Here is a 25,081-nt window from a genome sequence, read left to right on the forward strand (position 1 = left end):
TTCATCTTCACTATGGTGTTCTTACACTTGGTGCTGTGTGATGGAGAACCAGAACCCCACATATTACCCACCTCCAGCGGTTTTAATTCATGACCTACTTGAGTGGTATGTGACATTAACATCTCTATAGACAGCAATGACTTGTCAAATCAAAAAAACTTGAGGATGAGGATGTTCTTTGTGTTTGTGTGCGTCTGTGGGTTTCAGAAAGAGAGCCAGAGAGAGAAAGGAACAGTCTGTGTGGTTTGTGGCTCACACCTGCTGTATATGCCGTCTTTATAGTGCACAAAATCAGCCGTCACTTAAATTGTTAAATCTTTATCCATTAAATCCACAAAGCTTTAACTTAATAGTTTATTTAATTTCAGCAATAACAGAGCAATAAAACATATGAAAATATGAACAAGTATTTGATGTGTAGAACAACTTATTTTATGAAACTAACCATGATGCAAATGGCCTGAAATCAAACAACACCAACGAACCAAAGAACAACAGAGAGCAAGGGGTGGTGTCGGTGGGGGGAATCCCTAGGTGAAGACATGAAGCCTGCCACTGCTATTCCCCCCAAGTAGCGCCGCCCTGCTGGGGTGAAAGGCTGTGATGGAGCACACCGTGGTCATGTGATCTTGACTGTCGAACGCGTGGACCAGCTGGCCGCTCTCGTGGAACACCTTTATCCTGCGCGGCTGCTCCATGCTGCCCACCACGAAGCAGTCCTCCTGCCTGGGGTCCCACACAGCCTGCAGCTTGGACAGCCAGCGGCCCGTCTGCATGTTGTGGCTGTCACCAACACAAACGGGTGGTACATAACAGTATGTTATGTATGTATGTAACATGTATGTGAAGACAGACACATGCAAGAACATTTGTTGCCCAGACATTTTGCTTGCTCACATATACACCATGGTATTATGGTTAAAACTAAGACTAAAACTAACAGTGAAAACATTTCTTTAAGTGAAATAAAAATGACAGTTTTCAAAAACTAAAAAGACACAATTGCACATAAAATCAGCTTTGTTTTTCCCCTCTTGACTGGTTGCTATTCCTTTGTCTTGTTGTTTGACATTTTCGGAGACACTGGCCTCAAAAAGGACCATGAATGAATGAAATAAAATATATTTGATAGTCATGCATTCCTTCATCCTACTTTTTCCAGCTTCTTACATTAATTATTCTCCATTCTAAACCTGAAATACTAAAACAAGACAAGTCCATTCCTCAAAATAAACGTGAATTTGTGAAAATGCACGATCGCTGAATCCTGGAGGGACTTGTCTATAGGCTTAGTAGAGACTGCCTGCTGAGTGTGTCTGCCTGCAAAAGCACTCACTTAATGGAGGTCATCAGCGGAGCAGAGGAGACCATCTGTGACGTGTCAAACACCCTGGGAGACAACAGGAGGAAATCAGTAAGGTACAACCAACAAGAGACTCTCTGAGGGCTGGAAATAATGTAATGCCAAAAATAATAACAAATAATAATATATATACAGTAAATAGCAGCCATCACATGTCTCACTACAGCCTAAGGTTGTTGTCCATGAAAATGGTGAAGGAGAGAAACACACACACACACACACACACATCACCTGAAGTTGTTGCTTCATGTGATAAGAGGCTTATAAACACACACACCTCAGTCTGTCGTCATAGCAGGTGGTGAGTACTCTGTTTCCTGTGTCAGGAGAGAAAAAGGCGTAGGACACGCTGCGCGTGTGACCATTCAGCTCTGACACGGGCTTGGTGGACTGCTTCTTCAGGCTCCGCACGTCATAGATGTGAACTCCACTGTAAACACACAGCAGTAAACTAGAACCCAACCAGTCCAAGAGCACACTGACCAACACACGTTCTAGTCGCTCAACTGGTAGAGCAAGGCACTGACATCACCCAAGTGACACACATGCCTTGATGGAGATTATTTCCAAACACTGTTAATGACTTAAGAATATAATAATCAAGTGCCTTGTATTATTAATGACGTTCTATGAATCATGTGCTTATGAAAGGCTTTTCTGTGTGTGTGTGTGTGTGTGTGTGTAACTAAGATTATTAGCTGCTACTAAGTCTGCATACGGACAAGAGCATGTTTAGACCAAAGGCAATAAGGAGGGTCGAACTGTACTTCTTCCAACCTTGTGCAAAACTGCCATCCTTGCAAGACAGGGAGCCTCGGACGTGAGAAATCCACCACGTGGTTATCCCTGCTGAAAGCTAAACTTCTGACTATATAAACCTTGTGCGATGGGTTTATCATTGCTTCACTTTCAGCCTTGTGCTGGGAGGGGAGCCCGATTGCAATTGTTGTTGTTGTTTGTCTAATAAATGTACTTATATCCAGCTCCCTTTCTTTAGATTACCATTAACCATTACTACTTCAGGCTCCACACGTCATAGATGTAAACTCCACTGTAGTAGACTACACTTCAAGCAAAAAACATTGGTCATTCAGAATGCTAAGAGCTAAAAGCTCTTCTGGGCCCTAATTACAGAATGAACGCAGACTGAGCCACTGCAGAATATGAACAGGTTTTGTGCATATATGACTGAATGTTTTGTCATGGTCATCCAAAAGGCCTTAAAGGCCTCCTTAACAGAGAAAGGGTTTAAGTAAAACAAACACAGAAATAATAACCACAGTTATACATTCAGTTATTCACACCTGTTCAAAGCTACCACAAAATACTGCTTCTGCACAGGGTGGACATGGACACAGCGCAAGGTCTTTGGGTCCAGCGTATGGAGAGATTTGTGTGATGTCCTGTGAAAACACATGTACAAACACACACACACACACACACACACACACACACACACACACACAATTTGTCTTAATTTGCTGATGAGGGTTAGGCAACACATTTGAGGAGTACATTCCGAAGCAACGTACCTTGGAGTCCGTGTGTCAACAATGGCAACATCTCCCTTTGCGTCTCCTATGAGCAGAGTGGTGCAGTCATGTGACAGGAAGTCAAAGCCTTTCAGACCCTTATCGGAGCGGTATACCTAAAAGCAAAGAGGAAATCAGTGATCATGATTATGTTTTGTCGTCTAAACCAGGGGTTTTGAACCGGGGGTCCTCGGCATGAGCCTATGTTGATCAGTTCACCATTTATTTTTTTATTTTTTATAAATTCGCTTTGATATTTCACCACATTTCCAGATGACTCTTGAATATCGTGAAAAATATCTTAAATAAGAAAAATGTGTCTAAGGAGATTCACGCTGACAGAATGTAGGTACACTGCACCTATCTAGTCTATGGTAGTCTGTGCATTGCAAATCTTAATGCATTTGTCCGTAACGTCACGCCGTACGCATTTTATTCGTAACGTAAAGTCTGGCGCGCAAAGTTGAAACGCATCTGCAGTAAAGCATAGCCTACATGTACTTTTGAAGTTGAGTCGAAAAAGTAATACATTTGGTGAACGACTGAAGTTATCTACTGTCCTTAGCAAAAATTTCGTTCTAACTTTGAGTTAGCTGGTCAGAAGCACCAATGGATTGGTTTTTAGTGAGGAGAGTGACAGAGGGACAGACTGCCACGGTAAAGAGACAAGGACAGGCTTCCAACAAAGCTTTACCGTCCCAGGATACAGGGAAACAAAGTCGTAAAGAAAAAGAAAATACAATGAGGAATACATCAAATACCAATTTACAGTGACGACAGACAGAGCAGGAGAGGAGGTACCACTGTGTTTTGTGTGTTCAACATAACTGTCAAATGAAGCCATGAAGCCGTCGAAACTATGGGCTGAAACACACAAAACGCTTCAAACACTTCAAAAACATCTTGGCAAAGTGCGAAGGGGAAAACAGCTGCAGGCAACCTGCCTGGCCGAGTGTGCCATTGATAAGCGGTGCGCTGAAAAGTTGAGAATATTTCAACTTTTAAGCGCACCTTAAAATGCACGAAAGGCGTGCTGCATCATAGGAAACAATGGTTTTGCTACCGTCACGTTTTTAGAAACGCGTTTGGTGTGTTTCAGTCCTATTGCGGCATATGGAGACGCATCACATTTTCTTGAATGCCAAGCCTATTGAGTACATGCAACAGAAATGTGATTTTCATATGTCTTAAGTTCTTTAAAAAGTTGCCAGACAGAATTACCAGAGCTTGCTGCAAAAGCAATTAGGTGTATTTTGCCCTTTCCAACTATATACCTGGGTGAGAGCGTTTTTTCTATACTAGTGTACTTGAAGAATAAGTACAGGGCGAGGCTTGAATCAGATAATGATATTAGACTGTCGCTGTCTACCATTTCACCACGAATAGACCATGCCCAGATTTCACACTGACACGTCTCTCCTCTCTCCACCCACCCACGCACGCACGTGCAAGCATATCAGTGGGCCGCGGATTACTTTCTAGTTAGAATGGTGGTCCCTGGGACAAAACCAGTTTAAACCCCTGGTCTAAACAATAATGTCATTCTATTACCCTTTCACAGTAGTTTCATTTTCATCATACCATAAATACATCCTGATTCAATGATTCATTTTAAACTATTGAAGCAGCTCAAACCTCTTCAAACACGGCTCGTTCTATGTCTCCTGCTCGCGCTGTGCCATCGTAACTGGTGGTGATCAGGGTCGAAGGTCGTGACCTGGAGAAGGCCATGTAGGTGACTGGCCTAGTGTGAGGTTTGAAAACCAGGACTCCATCGTCGCCCCAGTTAGCCTCCTTTAACACAGACAGAAAAAACAAACACAACTCCTGTTAATAAGTCATAATTGGTATCACCAGGGAAGTATGTGAGGTTTGTTCATTGTGTGTGTTAAATCAGGTATATACAGAGGCATGTCTGTCTGTTTGTGTTTGTGTGTGTGTGTGTGTGTGTGTGTGTGTGTGTGTGTATGAGGTACCAAATGCAATTTAGGTGCTAAGGTATGCTGAGTCTGAGGCTCATTTGAGTGTTTGAAGATGAGCTATGACCTAACGTGTGTGTGTGTGTGTCTGTGTGTGTGTTTGTGTGCGTATCTGAGGGTAGCCTGTAAATGTTGGGCATGTTGCACGTGTGTAGTGGCCCTAACCAGGTTGCAGAGGCCAACTTGGCCCCACTTGTCTCCGGCAGCCATGAGTAGACTGCTGGCACAGGGGTGGAAGGCTGCTGAGAAGATCCGCTCCTTAACCACCTTCACCACTCGCTCCTCATTTACGCGCATCTTCTGCAGGCCCTCCTTGTACCTGACACACACAAACACAAACACATGAAATGACTGCCTGATACCATGCAATGATGCAGCACTGTAATTTAATTTTAACACCACGGCTATGTAAATGTTTGTCCACCTACATCTTTAGGTCCACTTTCTCCCCGTTGTACTTCACAGGTTGCTAGGAAAACAGGATTGAATAAGGAATGAAATCTACACTAAAGCAATAACGTACATTTCGTGATGAAACAATAATAAACAGACATATTTGAACAGAAAGCATAAAATAAACACCATATATACGACTAAACAACGGTTAACTGCCACTGTAATGCAGATCATAACACACCTCAGTCCACAGATGGATCAGACTCTCAGGGAGTCGGCCATCCTCCTCCATGTTCAGTGGGCTCATGGGGACCGGCCCCTCCAGACTTTGCATCTTTACCTATAGTTACCATAGCAACACAAAAACACATGAACATACCTACATGTATGTGTTCATTTACATGGGTTTATAATACGCATTAGTGCGTCTGTGTGTGTCCATGTAGATTTATATGTTTGAATGTATATATAGAGAGAGATTTGTGCATATGCACTGCTGTGTTAGTATTATCACTTTCACACAGAGGTACATCAGAAGGAAAAGAACAGCCCCAAAACTTCTCCGGCCATGATACCTGATGCTTCAACATGGTGCCAAATATCTCCTCTCGATATGTTTATAAAATGAATGCCTAGTAACAGTCAGTTGTCAATCAGTCACTCACCTCCTGCTTAAGCACAGCTGGGAGGTTCGGCATGTCCGTGGGTTCTGCATCTTTGTTCTGTAGACGTAGTGACTTCCTTGCAGGAAGGACCTCTTTCACAACCTTCTCCCTACAACAGGTGGACAGAATGATCATGATGATATTCTAGAATTTTCAGTGCTAACTCCATAATAGCTAAGCTATGTCTTCCACTCCATAACAAAAAGTTTTTATGGTATGCTCTAGTACTAAATCTAGTTGGCTTCTCAATCTAGCGCTGAGATTTACAGTCTTGTCTTGTCATGACCAACATACAGATTTCATGCTCTGAAGTCACATGTTTCACCTAGAAAATCTAAATGATCATGGCAATTAGGGTAGGGTTTACAATTATGTAATATTTTCACATCCACTTTTCAGGGTACCCCCAGGATTTTTCATCTCAAATTTAAGACATGTTAAGACCTTTTCAAGACCACTTGAAATTTAAGACCAACATCGCACCTTTCCTGATATGCGTATGAATGGAAAAAAAAATAGTCACTCAATCAATCTAATAACTTTAATGAACAATATGCTCTGAGGTATTCAGCATTTTAATATCTTATCTCAGAACCAACCACCAGAAGACAGAACCATTTAAAACAATAACTGACGGATGTGTGTGTGTGTGTGTGTGTGTTGTTTCTCGATTATCATTTTATCAAAAAAACGGAAGACGACCCATTTTCCGTTTTTTGTTTTGATAATAGAAAACGAAAAAACGTGCTAAAACATGTGATGTGCTAAAACACAACAACAAACCGGGAATTAAAATACTGTATTGAAATCTTCTTTCTCAATTTTGCATAGATTTTTGTGTGAAGATATTGTATGTAGTATGGCTTATGAGTCTCAGGCCATCCAATCAAGTGCTCAGGAGTGATGATGTGCATGATACCCACTTTGGAACGACACAGGGTTTTTCTGAGAGAAATGTGCAGAGGTGGTGTGCTGAGCAGGTGCCTTGTCATGGACTTCTTTGCTGGGAGGCAATGTCTCTATCCATTGAAAAGGGAATGTATTTCACATATGTGTAGAACCTATTTTGAATGTCTGACCTTACATATCAGCAGTGAAAAAGCCCAGAGAGGAGGCAAACAGTACCTCTGCCTCAATGAGGGGGGCGTGTGAGAGCATGGAAACAGGACTTTCAATTAAAAAGTGAAGTGATTAATATTCGGAGACCAATGCCAGAGCTAAACAGTTTGCTTCAAACGATTGGACAGAAGATAACTCACATTGTTTTTAACATTTTTGGAACCTGAAAAATAGATTTGGCTTTTGACCAACAGCGGAGACTAAATATTAGCAATAGCAGTAGTCGCTCCATGTCCGTGAGACTGAGACTTGGTTGGTTTACACGATTAATTAGCTCAGAATATGAATTTTATTAGCATAATAACATCAATCGCGTTCAAATGCATTTCAATGGGTTGTCGCCTGCCAAACCGATAGTTTATGTGACATAGCAACAGTAACCAAGGAAGGCAGGATTACAATAATCCGTTTTATTAGCAGCGAGGTTAGCTAGCTACTATGTGTTCCAATGAATTTTCGGTCTAAGTGTTAGCAGCAACCTAACAATAACGAGAGAGAGAGCTTCAGTTAAGACCTACAAAATACACAGACCATTATGGATGCGACGTTTGGGTGTACTAAGATTCGTTGTAACAACGAACAATAAACAAATGTTGTGGTGCCATATCAAATAAGGAAGAAGGGTAAAAATTAAGACTTGATGAACGGAATTTAAGACCTGTTGACACATTGTAATACCTTTTCAAGGCCTTAAATAATGAATACTAAATTTTAGACTTTTTCAAGTTATTAAAACCTCACGGGTACCCTGTTTTCAGTAGCAACTTCTGTCAAAGTAATACTACACGACAACAAGAATGAACATTACATAGCTCATTTTATGCCCTGAATTTGAACATACAGTTTACCTTAGAGCCACAAAACCCTGAGCATTGGCAGACTTCAGCACGTGTCTAAACTGCTCAGCACTGACTGGACTGAATAACTGGTCACATACACACCTGACACCTGACTCATTTCAAGGAGATATGGGAGAAGCCTACCTCTTAAGGCCTAACTGATGTGGCTTCTTCTTTGTTCTCAGCTCCTCAGCTACCTGTACAGGGGAGAAGTTAATTACAGTGCATGAAATGCCCTGTATTGTTATTCCTAGGCATTTTCTTCTTATTCTTCTTACCTTTTTCTGCGATTAATTCAGCTCGAACCGCTTAACTTACAAACTTCATTCAAACTTTGTCGCGTAGGTCTTGTAAAGGACACTTATGCTATGTATTTTTCACTTTTCTAAACTTTATACTTTTTAAGATATTAAATAAAAACGAATCTAAATATATAATCATAATAGGGTCTTTAAACTGGCTTGCACCTGTGCTTCACTGACACCTGCGCCAAATCCAAGGAACCTCTTCTCTGTCCCTCTCAATTTAACTGTAACTAGGAACATTAAGACACCTTCCATTCTCTACTTTTTTCTCTCTCCATCTTTCTCTCTATCCCTCTCACACTCAATCTCTCTTCTTCACTCCATTTTTATCTCCTTTTTTCAATATTTTCACTCTCTTTTTCTCTTTATCCAGAGCCACTCTTGTTCACTCTTCTTTCCTTCTTCCACTCTTCTTTCCTTTCTTCTTTCCTTCTTTCACGTTTCTTTCCTTTCTTCACTCTCCTTTCTTCTTTCCTTCTTTCACTCTTCTTTCCTTTCTTCTTTCTTTTCTTCTTTCACTCTTCTTTCCTTTCTTCACTCTTCTTTCTTTTCTTCTTTCCTTCTTTCACTCTTCTTTCTTTCTTCCTCTCTTCTCTCCTTTCTTCACTCTTCTTTCCTTTCTTCTTTCCTTCTTCCACTCTTCTTTCCTTTCTTCTTTCCTTCTTTCACTCTTCTTTCTTTTCTTCTTCCTTTCTTAACTTTTGCATTTCATGCACTGGTATTTCCTTCAGGAAATGCATTTTCTAGTTTGCTAATGTCCTCCTGGCCTCTATCACACATAGTTCCTGGTAAATAACTGGAATAACCTTTTAGGCAACGCTAGTGATTATTCACTATTCAGACAAGCAGCTACATTCAGGAACATTTCCCCCTTGAGCCTTTTCACACATGACATGCCAGAATAGACAGGTTTAGGGACAGACCAGCAGAGTGATTTACGTTCTTCCCTGCAATGTTACTGTTTTCGTTCACAACACAGCCATACATGCATTCCCCCTGAAATTGTAATGGTGGTGCAGTTTTTCATGAATATCAATCCCTGCTCCTGTTCACATGAAGGAAATGTTTATGAACATATTGCTGCCACTTATGTTCCAATGAGGTAATTTAGCCAATTTGACATTTGACAGTGTAAGAGTTATGAAAGGCAAATATGTATCTAAGACTAGAGCATTACACTTAAAAAGTGCAATAGTAACTAGAGGGAGTGCAAAATGATAAAGTTGTACCTGGGGTAAATTCAGGGATGAAAGGAAGGCCTGGTTGTGTCGTATGTTCTCAAGCCGTTCTAACTCATACTCAGATAGACCCTGGAAGGAATTCAATCAATACATGGTCAATTAAGCCCGACTCAGCTAGAGACACCACAAGAAATAACTAGCATAGCACAACTGTGTTTGATAATCAATTTGTCATACTGAATATTACACTGCACCACTTACGATTTGTTCGTTTTCTTTAGGATCACGTTTTATCGAATCCTCCACCTTTTTAAGCATATCCTTCTGTAAAACACAATGTGGTGTTATGTTTGCGGATAGCAGTTAAGTGAAAGAAGAAGTATAGTTAACACAGTGAATTATAATTGTGTTTACGATTCTGTCCCACTATTTTACCCATACACCCTTCCTACCGTTCTTTTGGTACCACGCTTTGGGTTTACACTGGTGCAGACGTCATTACTCAGACGTTTTGGAGTTAGTCTGTTTCGAGCTGACTGCCGTACAGGTTTGGAAGTTCCATTAGACTGTGTTAGGTCGGGGTCCTGAGGATGTGTCACTTCCTAAAATGAAAGAAATTTCAGTTTCTTTAAGGCAGTTTTAAAACATCATCAGTACGTTTCGAATGCATACACAAATGGTCAAGAAAATGAGCAGTCTGCTTTCTAGCTAAGTAACTTCATGTATAAACTCTTTGATGGATTTAACCCGAGAACTAACTTATCATACTTGCGTTAACTGCATTTCGACAAGACAGTCAAATTTGACTTTTGTAGAGTGCGTTGAAGTGTTGGTGCTCATCTTTGAGTAGGCTATCCAGGGGTTAAGGGTGGTCAACCTTTCTCCAGTTTGCGGTAGACGAGATACAACAACATTCAGACTGAACTGTTGCATGTCATTTGCCGCCTTGAAGCTTGTTTGGTAACGTGCTCCTCCCACTGAGTTGCGCAACAATTAAGAGACCGCTGATTGGACATTGAATGCTGCTTCCACCGGATTCATGCCCTCCAATGAGACCCGGAAGACCCATGGAAAAGAGCATAGCTGGGAAAACTTCAGACAAAACTTTTCATACAGTTTCTTTCTGGCAGGGCCGGCCCGGAACCATACATTAACAAATACGCTTGAAAATGTTGTTACTTGTCTGTAAACGTAGGCTATGTGAAGAGCAAACTTAATTTGCCTTATTTTTTAAATCTTTGAACACATACAGTATACAATGACTAAATCAAGTCAAGTCAAGTGAAGTTTATTTATATAGCTAATTTCATATGGTATACATAGACACAATGTGCTTGAAGAAATCAAGTGACATGAAATTAGTGGTTAACAGTGTAAATTAAATAATTAAAAAATCAATGGGATATAAGTAATATATAAGGCTATATTCAATTGATTGTATCATATTAATGAATAATATATTGATATTGTTCTTAGATCATTTGGAAACAGTTAGCTTAAGGTAGCCAGAAACTTTAGGGTAGCCTGTGGGTCATCGGTAGCCCTTATCTCAGAGACATGTCTTAGTAGTTCCCATCTCCCTGCGTAATCATTCCCATGTCTGCCTTGCATTTTCTAGGAGGGTACAGGCTACTGTCACTTTGCTCATGCAGCTTTGGAATTCACTCCATCCATGTCTTCTTCAATTTTCATAATTCAATTCAGTTTTATTTATATAGCGCCAAAACAATTACACCTTCTCAGGCACTTTAATAAGCACTCAGGGCCCTACTATTCAACTTAGCCTATGCTAAACCATTAGTACTTGCTGTCCCTCCGCAATAAAACTACCGTTGGTGTAATGAATTTTCCCTATATGTGTAACAAAGCCAGTTCATTGACCTTAAGACAGTCTAGTTCCAAAGAGTGTGCATGTCTGTCTTAGGTTTGTCGGTGGAGATGAAGACACAAACACTGCAGTAAATCTCACAGTGCACATTTGGCATTTGTGCAATTGTTGAGACAGCACAGCCCCTCAATGTTCCTCCTCGATTACCTTCATTAATGTTATCTCAAGGAGTCCACAACACTTTTTAGAATGATCATTATGTGGTTTGCTTTAACTGCAGATTTGTATTACTATACAAGTCCCCAAATAAAAATCTTCAAAGTTTTACACCCTCTATCTGTGATGTGCCCTTCTTTGATCTGTATGTCGGATTCATTAACCAGTGTGTCAATTCCTTCAGGCTAAGGCTGAACAGTGGCCTTTGGAAAATTGATTTGATATCAGTTTTAATATGATGAATTCACAACACTTGATGACTGTCTGTCTTTTCCGGCAAAAACTGAAAAGACCCCAGCCTCAGCACGGCTTGTGGCGAAAAAAGGACAGCCACCCCGGAACTAGCAAGAGCCTCCTCGATGGCAAGATGGTGATCTGCGCTGTGCCAAAGATGATGGTGCTGATAACGGTCTTCAGTCTTTTGTTTTTCGGTAAGAGGTATTGAAAAGATGTAGAATTGGTCTTGTTTGCTAACTGATGTATTAATCAAAAGCCTACAACCTTCAAAATTAAGTAGATGACTATGTTATGTGTTGTAATGAAATGGTGTGGCCTTCCTGACATGATGTACATTTTTCAAGAGCTAAAAAGAAAGAAAACTAGACGTAACGCAAAGCGTTACAAAATATGACCGCCAAACTGTTCAGTAGGTTTTGGCACAGAATGAGTCATGGTTGTCAGTGTGTTTGTGTGTTTTTATGTGTTTTGTGTGTGTACATTGGTTTGTGTTTCATTTTATGTATTAAAGGAATTATTTGTGATAGATTTTGATGATTGGGTTATGTAATGTTTTGTGTACTACTTTTTTGTGGATTGTTTTGGTATATTTTTGTTTTGCAATGTAGTTTGTTAAAACAGGTCACATAAAGTTGTTAAGAAAAGTTGAATTGACCCAAACACATACAGTTAGGTCCATAAATATTTGGACATTGACACAATTTGTATGATTTTGGCTCTGTACACCACCACAATGGATTTGAAATGAAACAATCAAGATGTGCTTTAAGTGCAAACTTTTAGCTTTAATTTGAGGGTATTTACATCCAAATCAGGTGAACTGTGTAGGATTTACAACACGTTTTATATGAAGCCCCCTCTTTTTAAGGGACCCAAATGAATTGGACAAACTAACATAATCATAAATCTAATTGTCATTTTTTAATACTTGGTTGCAAATCCTTTGCAGTCAGTGACAGCCTAAAGTCTGGAACCCATAGACATCACCAGACGCTGGGTTTCGTCCCTGGTGATGCTCTGCCAGGCCTACTGCAACTGTCTTGAGTTCTTGCTTGTTCTTGGGGCATTTTACCTTCCGTATTGTTTTCAGCAAGTGAAATGCATGCTCAATTGGATTTAGGTCAGGTTATTGACTAGGTAGGCCATTGCAGAATATTCCACTTATTTCCCTTAAAAAAACTCCTTTGGTTGCTTTCGCAGTATGCATCAGGTCATTGTCCATCTGCATTGTAAAGCACCGTCCAATGAGTTCTGAAGCATTTGGCTGAATATGAGCAGATACTATTCCCCCAAACACTTCAGAATTCATCCTGCTGCTTTTGTCAGCAGTCACATCATCAATAAATACAAGGGAACCAGTTCCATTGGCAGCCATACATGCCAACGCCATAACACTACCTCCACAATGCTTCACTATTGATGTGGTATGCTTTGGATCATGAGCAGTTCCTTCCCTTCTCCATACTCTTCTCTTCCCATCATTATGGTACGAGTTGATCTTTGTCTCACTCTCATCTGTTCATAAGATGTTGTTCCAGAACTGTACAGGCTCTTTTAGATGTTTTTTGGCCAACTCTAATCTGGTCTTCCTGTTTTTGAGGCTCAACAATGGTTTACATCTTGTGGTGAACCCTCTGTATTTACTCTGGTGAAGTCTCTCTTAATGGTTGACTTTGACACAGATACGCCTACCTCCTGGAGAGGGTTCTTGACTTGGCCAACTGTTGTGAAGGGGTTTTTCTTCACCAGAGAAATAATTCTTCTGTCATCCACAACAGTTGTTTTCCATGGTCCTCCGGGCCTTTTGGTGTTGCTGAGCTCACCAGTGTGTACTTTCTTATTAAGAATGTACAAAACAGTTGATTTGGCCACATAATGTTTTTGCTATCTCTCTGATGGGTTTGTTTCGATTTTTCAGCCTGGTGATGACCTGCTTCACTGATAGTGACAGCGCTTTGGACATCATATTGAGAGTTGACAGCAACAGATTCCAAACACAAATACCACACTTGAAATTAACTCTAGACCTTTTATCTGCTCCTTGTACAGCCCGGTAAATGGAGAATGAGGGAATAACACACACCTGGCCATGGAATAGTGGAGCATCGAATCGTCCAATTACTTTTGGTCCCTCGATGAGAGGGGGCTTCATATAAAATGTGTTGTAATTCCTACACCATTAACCTGATTTGGATGTAAATACCCTCAAATTAAAGCTGAAAGTCTGCACCTAAAGTACATATTGATTGTTTCATTTCAAATCCATTGTGGTGGTGTACAGTTGTCTGGGAATTCCCTGCCCCTTCACTGCATTCCATTTGCTCAGTTAGTCTGGCCAACTACTCATTAGCGATCCACTTCACTCACGTAATTGGACACGCCTTTAACCAATCAGACCAACGATGCTATACAACGATACAACGATCGGTAATAAAGCAAACACATATTTTTTCTGTATGAATTGTTCCAGGGCAAGTTTCTGTTCTGTTTTCAAAGAAAACTTGCCTTATCGAAGTTTTGCGGTGCTTCAGCGGCCACCATGTCCAATGTTTAAAAACTCTCCGTGCAGTAGATTTTGTAACGTAGCCGTGGTAAGTTTAAATCCGCCAATGGCGCGCCAGGTAGCCAAAAGCCAGTTTGTGATTGGCTCCAAGGATTCTGGAAATCTTGAAATGAACGGCTATCCGAAGTTGGCCAGACCCACTGCAGAGGCAAAATCAATTTGGCCGGAAGAAGTGGGGCGGGACTTCCCAGACTAGGTGTACAGAGCCACAATTATGAAAATTGTGTCAATGTCCAAATATTTATGGACCTAACCAGGGTGCGATTTGCCGGGGGGGATGGGGGGGGATTTACCCCCCCTCTGGTTTTTACATCCCCACCTCAGCTGGATGAATTTCATACATGGGGGGGATAACCCTCAAAAAACAGACAGGTTGTGACAGCGTTTTCTTACACTTGCTTACATCGCTGGCACTAACGTTCACCTTACCCGAACTGTCAGCATTCTCAGAATTCGCTGGCTTTGCTCATTTCCGTGTATAGGCTACTGCACAATGAATATGAAAATATTTGTTCACTGAATTAGCGAGTCCTGTCCAAAACAGTTGAGTTTCAGTTTCAATTTCGGTTTCAGTATTTCAACGTGAATGAGAGGGAGCACAAGAACTGAGCGTCTAGCAGCGATTATCATATCATGATCGACATAAGCATGTATATGAAGAGAATTAGGCCTATGTAGCCTATTGCTTGTTTTTTTTCATGATAAAAAAAACATCCCACCCTCTGGTTTTTGGACAAATCGCACCCTGGACCTAACTGTATGTCTACTGTGTATGTGTGTGTATCTGTTGCAGTTTTGACCATGCAATATGGTGAAGTTTTGACCATGCCAGCCAGAGATACCTGCAATTACATCACCTCATGTTTGCTTTTTCATTTTTAACTAGGTGGCGCTATACATAAAATGAGTGGTTATGGGATGGGTTGACATGGCCCCTTAAGACAAACATACAAAAAACATGTGGCCCTCCTAAGCCCTACAGTTCTCGAGATATTCTAAGAAAACTGTGTCAGGCCACCTACAGGCCAGTTGGTGTACAGTCACATAAAAAAAAAAATATTGTATGGCCCCCCATGGACGGAATTGCACGAAACTTGGCATGCATTCAGAGGGTCTCATAATGATCCACCACTTTCAATTTCGTGCACTTTCGATATATCGATATATATGCATAAGTTATAAGTGACTGGAGTTGTGAAGAGTGCATAGTTTGAGGGTCTGCCACACCCACACCCTTCAAACTTTTAATTCCCCATTGCTGAAGAGTAACCTGACCACATTTGAAGGCATTAGCATTAAATCTGTAGGAGGAGTTCAATCACATGCGAGGTGTGGAAACAAAGGGAAGATTCCAACCACCAACAGGTGGCGCTATAGGTGATATCAGTTAAGCATATATACGCGTTCGGGCCGGATCCAGCGTCCACCCTAAGATATTTTCTCAAACAATGTACGCAAGAGTTATAAGAGACTTTGTGTTTTGTGGCAAGCACTGGCAAGTTGGCAAAGTTTGAGGGTCTGCCACGCCCACACCTTCAGACTAATGAGAAAATCTTCTATAACTTTTAGTGGCCCATGGCTGAAGAGTAACCAGACCACATTTCAAGGCGTTCCGATTAAATCTGTCGGAGGATTTCGATCAGCACAAACTGTTTGTCAGCAAACGCTGTCAAAACGCATCTTCTACTCAAAATGGCCGACTGCCTGTGGACCTGCCACCATGGCGTCAAGAGACTTTTTGGTGTGTCCAAGCATGATGAAGATGTATACCAAATTCCGTCAAGCTACGCCAAAATAACCCCAATGCGCAGGGTTTTTTGCAATGTTCTAGGGGGCGCTACAGAGCCATTTTGCTTCATTCATGGACAAAAACTCTACCGAAGATGGACGGTTACAGGCTTGATGTCCCTGTCAAATTTGGTAATTTTTCGAGCACTTTGACATACATGCGATTAAAACACCTCATTTTTGCTTTTTAATTTTTAACTAGGTGGCGTTATACATGTAATGACTGGTTATGGTATGGGTTGACATGGCCCCTTAACACAAACATACAAGAACAATTTGGCCCTCCAAGGCCCTACGGTTCTCGGGATATTCGAAGAAAACTGTGTCGCGCCACCTACAGGCCAGTTGGTGTATAACCATATAAATCAATTTATTGCATGCCCCCCCGTGAACGGAATTCCACGAAACTTAACGTGCAATCAGAAGGTGTCATAATGATCCCACACCTCCGATTTCGTGCAGTTCTGACCTTGTCAACTTACAATTACATTTTTTTACAACACTCCATTTTTGCTTTTTCATTTGTAACTAGGTGGCGCTATACATGAAATAAGTGGTAGTGGAATGGTTGACGTGGCCTCTTAAGACCAACATACATAAAAAATGTGGTCCTCCCAGGCCCTACGGTTTTCGGTTTTCTTATTCACAGAAAACTGAAGCGGCCCACCCTCTTTATGTCGCGCGGCGGTCATAATAACATGGCGTTTTTTATCAATTGTTTGGTTGTTTTGATGAACAAACTTCTTTTTCTCTTAGCTGCTCTTTTAATGGCATTGGTATACGTTTATGACACCTGTGAAATGTGGCATATGTATTAGTGCAACTTCTGAAGAAGAATTTGGTCTAATTTATGTATCTGTGGATTTGATTAAAAGTACATTTGATAGTGCTTAAAATATGAAATACGCATCAATCTTATTTTATCCCGTTGATGTGTTGAAATCATTGTTATAATTGCTTAATGATAAGATGAGTTAAGAAAGGCTTTGTCTGCCTAATTGAAATCATATTATGTTGCAGTGGAATAGCTGATAAATGCTAAGGCCCCAAATATGTTAGAGCATCTTGTTTCCTTTCATGTTCTAAGTTTATTCTTCACAGCCTGATCTGATTTTCTTATCTGTGTTTTCTGCCTTGGTTTTAATTCCTTTCCTTTCTTTAGGTCTTTGATTTTCCAAGAAAGGGTTGTAACAATGTTATTTTCATTGTATTATTAGTTTACTCTGAGGTGTTTTAATTGATGATTAAATTAAAAACTTGTGGAGCTTTAGAGGCATGTTGACAACCATTCACCACAAGACCACAATATTCCCCATGGTACTACAGTCCACTGAGTCCACCCATATTAACCTTGTACTGTAAATACTCACTGAATTCTAACTGACAAACTGTTTTCAAAGCTTCATCTACATTTAATAACTTCAACAAACTTCTTTAAGCCCACAGGGATGAAATGCCTTTTATTAGCAGCAGCACACTTATCTGGTTCTATAGGGTTAGGGTGATATAGGTGTGCTAAAGATGGTAAGGGAAGACAGGGTTTTCATGATATCTCAATGGTCTACAAACATACCGTCATTCTGCATTCCACTATTTATTCCATGTTCCCAATGAATGCCGTCAGTCCAAATGGAGAGTAATATGGGAATATAAGAGTACCGCTAAAATTCCTTTATGGTGCTTCTCAATTATGTAAGGGATAATGTATAGAACGCAGGTCATTGTCGGGAAAATAAGCCCCGACAGGGCGAACAGCACCCCGACGCGAAAGCGGAGGGGTGTTGCTTCACCCTGAAGGGGCTTATTTTCCCGACAATGACCGGCGTTCTATACATTATCCCGCTTATTATACGGTTACAACTAAAACAAACAAATTACTTAACACCGTGTGTCTTTTTACAATGCATTTGTTAGCCTACTATACGTAGTGTTTAAAAGGAGAGAAATAGTTCGCCAAAGACGTTGAACTTCAAAGACAGTTGAACATTCTTTAGAACACAGCTGCTCAACCGTCCGCTGAAACTCCATTGATAAGTTACCGTACTACTTGCGGAGTGCTACGAAAGACGTGAATTAGAGGCAAAAAGGCCACTTTCCTTGACAGCGGTCATTAAGTCCATAGCAACGGTCAGTTATCGGAAAATAGTTGACCGCAGAACGTTGGGAAGCCCCATTCAAGTGAATGGAGCATTCTACAGCATTAAGAAGAGCCGTGTAATAAACTCAATTATACTGGCTACACACACATATATATATTCAAACATACTAACACACACTCACATCTTTTCACACATATATACATACCCTCACATTCTAACACACACACACACACACACACACACACACACACACACACACACACACACACACACACACACACACACACACACACACACACACACACACACACACACACACACACACACACACACACACACACACACACACATACACACACACTAAGGCAAAACTCTTTGACCAAACAAAGTATTCACAAAGTGTCAATTATAACTATATTCTTCCCTCGAAGATGGGAAGATGGGCAAAGTGTGTCTGAAGGCTTGTATTGGTGAGTCTCCTTTGCTCTGCTGTAGTCCCGTGTGTGTGCTGTTCTGGACATCCTCTTCATTACGAAAAGAAGACTCATCACACCAGTGGCAGAGGGTATGAGGAGCAGGCTGCAAGACCACACATGTTCCGCCCACGCTCAATAAGGAAGTACCTGTGACATGAACATCCAGGACAGAAGACAGAAGCACAGTTAGACTGTGTGAGAGTGGTAAACAGGTTCCCTGAAAAGTGCTTTTGGGGTAAGTTTAGGCATTACCACTAGTGCTAACAGATGCAAAGATGAGTGTATCCAGTAAAACAAGTACTCAATTGACTTCTCAATATCACCTCATCAATATCCCCTAATCAATATCACCTAATATGACAAACATTGACAGCCGTGACTTTCTCACCTTTTTTGAAAACATAATTATATCGGCTTGAAGATAAGAAAGCTTATGCATTAAGTGCTAATTCTCCAGAAATGATTAATCATTATGTAAAATTATTACTAGCCAAATGGAATATAAATATTTGTATTATTACAGAACAAATTCAAGTGGATCAGAGCAAATTTTTTTTTTACTAAAAGCAAAATGGAGTTCTGTAATCCAGCCTAAGGCACACAGACATTTGGGTACATTAATTATACTTCTTATGTAATATAAGAGGTGAAGTTGGGTCTTTATTACAATGATTAGTGATGACAAAGCACAAGTGATCCTTACCCATCTTTACCCCAGGAAGTTCCCCAGGAGTTCTTGACGATCCAGTACAGCGTTCCGTTCTGCTCCCCGTAGCCCACAGCGAGCACCGCGTGGTTCACCGTCTCTGTGGTGTTCTTACACTTGGTGCTGTGTGATGGAGAACCAGAACCCCACATATTACCCACCTACAGTGGTTTTTAAACTCATGATATTAGAAATGTTAGAGTCAGCAATAACATAAAACAAACTTGAGGATGGGAATGTTCTTTGTGTGTGCGTGTCTGTGTGACAGAAAGAGAGACAGAGAGAGAAAGGAACAGTCTGTTTGGGGTTTGTGGCTCACACCTGCTGTATATGCCGTCTTTATAGTGCACAAAATCAGCTGTCACTTCATAGGCCAAGCTCACTGGATTCAGCCTGGCCACAGCATCTAACATTCCCATTTCATCATACTACTCAAACATGAACATAAACAAACAAACAAACACATAAATATACCCATATATATATATAGTGGGTCAAAATAATTCCAAATCTGACATCCTATGATGTGTGTATGTGTGCGTCTGCTTGCATGTATGTGTGTGTGTGTGTGCGGTTGTGGAGTTTTGCCATGCTGTGATGTGTACAAGCATACCAGCAATTGAAAAAGTTGAAGTTCAATGAATACATCTATACAGTGACGTATCAAAGCTAATTCAACATTCCAATTTAAGCCATTCACCTATTTATGTACTATGTTCATTGTCTTAAACTGACATTCCCACCACTCTATGCAGTTTGACTTGTGTTTATTGACAAGATGTGCATTTTTACTCTACACCAGGAGAGGGCAGCAGAGACCTTGAATGCACTTACTCTGGTTATGTTGACAACATCCTTCACAAATGCTGCAGCCAGTCCTGGCTGGAACTTACAGGTGCCATCCTTCAAATGAAAGAAATAGAGCCACAAAGATAACAGAAGAGAAGAGAAGAGAAGAGGGGAAGGGAGGAGAAAAGACAGTATTAGCTTGTAGGCTTTTCACCTCTTGCTTTGGGCTAAAAAGTCACAACATAAAACAAATAAAGAAATAATTTTCTTCTACATCATGAATAATTGCCATGACCAACAGGCAAACTCACGTGTCCTTTGTATGGGTATCCGTTTTCTGTCATGAGGCCACCCCTGTATTTGATATACTCAAAGGCCTGGCTGGGTAGTCCTCTGCAAGAGAAATTACATTTGTACTTCACACACAGCAGATCAACATGAACATGAGGTCCACACATACACACAACATGCCCCTCCTGCAGCACTTGTACACACACTATATGAGCATGCAAAACTTTGAGTGTGTATAACTTGTGTTGTGTCATTGCATCAGTGGAGTGGAACTTGCAGCCTCTGACGTGTTAACTGAGAGCACTACCAATGGAAGCTAATTATGTGGCTTCTATCTTTGGTCTGAGGAGTTTAGACTATGAAGTTCACTGTAGAGAGCTACCCAACACCCTGGATTGTGTCATACATGCCCATGCTCACTTCTTTTCCGTATGTGTTAAGTATGTAAACACTTAAATCAAGAAGTGTGAACTTGCTAGCACTGAACACTCTGGTTGAGGAGGAGATGCCTACCCAAAGCAGCCATGATTGTTGAAGTCCTGGGCACAATCTATCAGCTGCTGTTCTGACTGCACAACAAACCATTCGACACAAACATATGTAAATGCAAACATACAGTATGTATGTCAACTTGCCTATGTGTTAATTGTATATGTGAATGTATGGATGTGAGTCTGTGTATGCTTTACCAGCTCCAAGAGTTTCCCCGTGGCAATGGCTGTGACTGACTCTAGGCAGCCAGTGGTGGAGAAGGTCCAACAGCTCCCACAGTGACCCTGTATGTGTTGGACACACACACACTCTTAACACAGTGTTATACACAACACTACCCTACATATATACACATTCATACTTCTAGTAAATGTATCATGTCCCCACAAGATCACCCCAGCCACACACACACACACACACACACACACACACACACACACACACACACACACACACACACACACACACACACACACACACACACACACACACACACACACACACACTATTGCATCTTACACCATCTCCTGGGTATATGTGTCTGTAGTACTGTGTCTGTGGGTTTTCTATGCTTCACAGTGCCATCACACACCTGGGATTTCACAGGGGTCACATAATTTCCTCTGGCCCTCCAGTCCACAAAGTCTGGGTAGGGCCCTGCCTGGCGACGGCGGCTGCCTGTGGTGGCTGAGCAGTTCTGAGGAGACACAAGGCAGGGGTAAACCAGGGGAGGTGCAGAGACACACAGCAGGGGTAAACCAGGGGAGGATCCCAATTACCTAGGCTGCAGCTCACACAGCAGTCAATATAGGAAAGACAAGCCACTCAGAGACATGGATAAGCCACTGCCCTTAAACTTCAAAAGGCATGTATGCAGTGAAGCTGGTGGAACAGGCTATTCTGTCCTACATGTCTGGTAAATCTGAAATCTTGGGCTAAAGTTGAACGATCCAGAGAAACATAACTCCAACAACACATCCACACAACAGGGACACGCATCCTAGGTGCTAATAAACCATTTTCTTTATCATAAATAAGTATATGCCTTTTAACATGGCCATTTATAGTGCAGACAGTACATAACAGCAAATACCTTACAGCAATATAGGCAAACTGTATATGATATTACAAATACCTCAGCCAAAAGTAACCACAGGTGAGAATGAATACACTCATATCTTTATGGTATTCCTCTGTTAAATACATCTGTGTACAACTTGAAGGGGGAATACACACCTGAGGTTCATGAAGAAGGAATGCCTTTTTGAACTCAGCAAAAGTCAAGTCTGAGAACTGATTCAGCCCCACTGTGCAAATGCAGCAGACGCAACACACACACACACACACACACACACACACACACACACAGACAAGCACACATACACACAGAGTGAGAGAGATAGAGAGAGAAAAAACAATGTCAGTTTTGATCAATATTAAACACCACCCTACAACCTTGCATAATTCAACTTCCATCTTACAAACATTTATATGACAAAGGTTAAAAAATATTACAATTGTTTACAAAAGACGTTTTGTGTCTCTAAGTAACCCATCCCAAGTGTATTAATAGCAGAGTTATGCAGTGCTTATGACAGGCCTTATCAAGGACCAAACGTATATAGTCATACTAGTGAATGAGTGTCTGTCTGCATTGTGTTCCAAGATCCTCCTGCTGTTTTGGGTGAAGATGTTCAGTCGGTGGTAGTATTCACGTAGTTCATAAGTCTTCCCATTCTAAAAAAAAAAAAAACATAGCTGAAATCAATTCAGTCGACAAAAATAACCACTGTCTTGTCTGTCTTCAATGACAAAGGGCTCTTACCTCGGTCATCCACGTTTTAAAATGAAACTCATCTGAAAGGTAGAAAGGCAGACTTCAAAAAAAGTTACTCGTGTTTAGTAAGTCGCCTACCAATCCAAATCTATCCTATTACCTATCCTAACTTTTGTCAGTTTTCATACCGCTACGCCGAGGTTGAACACTTTGAAAGGCTACAAAGCTTAAATGGCCAAGAAAACGTCACTCGTTGCCACGAATTGCACAGGCTTTGCTACCTGTTTCATAACCAGCAGCTAGCTGCCAAAACAGTTTATTTGCGTAAACCCCCCCCCCCAAAAGTTTACAAATAGTATGTTTGCATATGGGGAAAGGCGCAATTAAAACGCAATAGACCATGCGGACAAATTGAGCTTCAAACTAAATAATCGCGGTCAAGAGTTGCCATATTGCTTACCTTTGGGTGAAAATACAGGGTTCAGACGGGCTATGTGTAAACTTGAAAAAATTATAAATGTGAAAATTCGACCCTCCATTCTTCCGCACTCACCCAGGTGTTTGTTTAGTTATTAAATCAGACTTGGAATTCTCCGGTTACATTTCGTAACGAGTGATTGTTACCAAACTCCAGAATGAGTAGGCAACCTATCGCCGAGATTTACCATAGTGCGTGAACCAATGGGATGCGACGTAAACATGGGAACATAGAGGATTGTTGGTGTGATGTGTTAAGGTGATATGGTCAATCGCATAAGTCAAAACTGTTGCAAATGTTCCAAATTGTCCTTCAAATGCATCTACCAGCATGCATTGTGACATTGACAAACCTGTTGTAAATAACCTCATGGAAGGATTATTGTTTTGGGTTGATTGCCTGCTTTGTATTTGCCTTGTTGTCTGGTTTTTGATGTGTGCGTAGATGATAATGCATAGTTTGAAGAATTTAAAGAGGCCTTATGCCACCTTCTTTCCTATAGATACACAGGACTTTTATTTTGATATCGCAAATGTGTTTATATGTCAATGTGTGAATATGAACTTGTCAGTACGGCTACGGATTAAGTTATGGACGAACGCACTTGCATTCATTTGAAAAGTGTAATGGATCCGTATGAGGCTAAAGCTCTTACGGTGGTGATCGTTTACCAGTTTATTGAATGTACTTTTTTACGCAAAAGCACAAAATAAAGGAGTAATTTCACCAGCAGTAAGTTTCATGCCACTTCATACGGGGATCCGTTACACCTGTTATGCTTTCAGCCTTTTCATTTCTGTCAGTTTGTGGGGCCCAAACTCGTTGATAGGGGCGGCCTAGCCTACTGGAGATGAACAACATTGGTTATATTCTATAAAGCAAATACATGGCTGAAGGTCCACCCCCAGGAAATGTTGGTTTAAGTAAATGGATTTTTGGGTGGTATGCCAAAGATGTGCAATACCTGAACTTATTTCTGATTTATGTTCATCTGATCAAGACTTGACACATAGGCCTTGAGCTGAACAATGAACAATCAACCAGAAAACTATTGTTGTGCCTCAATGACTGTCTTGATACCACAATAGCCTAATTAACAGACCTGTGTTTAAGATTTGAGCAAGGTAGGTTGATTGACATTTAGATTAAAATGGTATTCAACTAATTTGTAATTGAAACCTAAGCCAGATTGTTAATAATTGTATTCTTAAGAGCACTTAATGATTTATGTTCAGCAAAAAATTACACAAGATGAGTTAAGGAGAAATATGTTTCATTATTCAAAGCCTCCAACCACACGTTCCATCAAACCAATAAGTGCAACAAATAAAGTGCTTAAACAGTAGCAGTAACAGTAACAGGAATACAATGAATCAACACATGACAAAAATAACTAAAAATGAGGTATCAGATGCAGATCAGAAGTTGGTTAGTCATTTTCTAAGATCTGGAAAGGTTGTACTGGCCTGTGGCCTTCTTGGAGGCCTTGATGACCTCTGAGGGGGACTCCCATCTGAAACAGGGATCCAGGTCAGCCATCTTTATGGCCACTATTGAGGACAAGGTGCCATCCAATGCCAGGCTATTTATGGTCTTAGTTTTGTTCAGTCCCACAACCGAAAACACCCTCTCAGCTTCTGCATTTGAATGGGGCAACACCAGGACCAGCTTGGCGACGGCAGCAAGCCTCTCAAATTCTTTGGCTCCTGTCACCTATGGAAAATGAACCAAGAACCAAATGGAAAAACATACCATATTTAGTTTTGATTAATACTGTAAGTATACTGTTACAAAGTTCAGATGCAACATGCATAGTTTGCATCATGTATGACACAATATATGCATGCATCAATAAAAGCAACATATGTAGCCAAGCCACACCTGCCAAAAAGAGACAAAGAAAATGTATACCTTATGTTTTCGTGTTGCCATTCCAGCCCAGACGCTTTCCATCTCAGTTTC

At 40.9% G+C, this 25,081-nt stretch overlaps 1 protein-coding gene across 1 annotated transcript; it reads right to left on the minus strand.

Moving 5' to 3' along the window:
• Positions 1–530: 530 nt before the first annotated feature.
• On the minus strand, positions 531–23,235 carry LOC308368904 (WD repeat-containing protein 76-like; the record flags this gene model as incomplete). The annotated part of the gene is made up of 23 exons (XM_080843200.1): positions 23,102–23,235; positions 22,690–22,721; positions 22,496–22,601; positions 22,101–22,171; positions 21,457–21,561; positions 21,062–21,148; positions 20,886–20,941; positions 20,393–20,474; positions 20,127–20,195; positions 9,832–9,981; positions 9,641–9,703; positions 9,428–9,508; positions 8,038–8,090; positions 5,936–6,044; positions 5,512–5,610; positions 5,303–5,343; positions 5,040–5,193; positions 4,531–4,689; positions 2,896–3,011; positions 2,668–2,766; positions 1,641–1,793; positions 1,337–1,390; positions 531–783 (listed from the first exon to the last, which is right to left on the minus strand). The coding sequence occupies exons 1-23, from the start codon at positions 23,178–23,180 to the stop codon at positions 531–533; spliced, it is 2,271 nt and encodes a 756-aa protein (XP_080699326.1). The 5' UTR covers positions 23,181–23,235.
• Positions 23,236–25,081: the final 1,846 nt, after the last annotated feature.

This window comes from Sprattus sprattus (genome assembly GCF_963457725.1).
Source record: "Sprattus sprattus genome assembly, chromosome: 8".
Taxonomy (NCBI): Eukaryota; Metazoa; Chordata; class Actinopteri; order Clupeiformes; family Clupeidae; genus Sprattus; species Sprattus sprattus.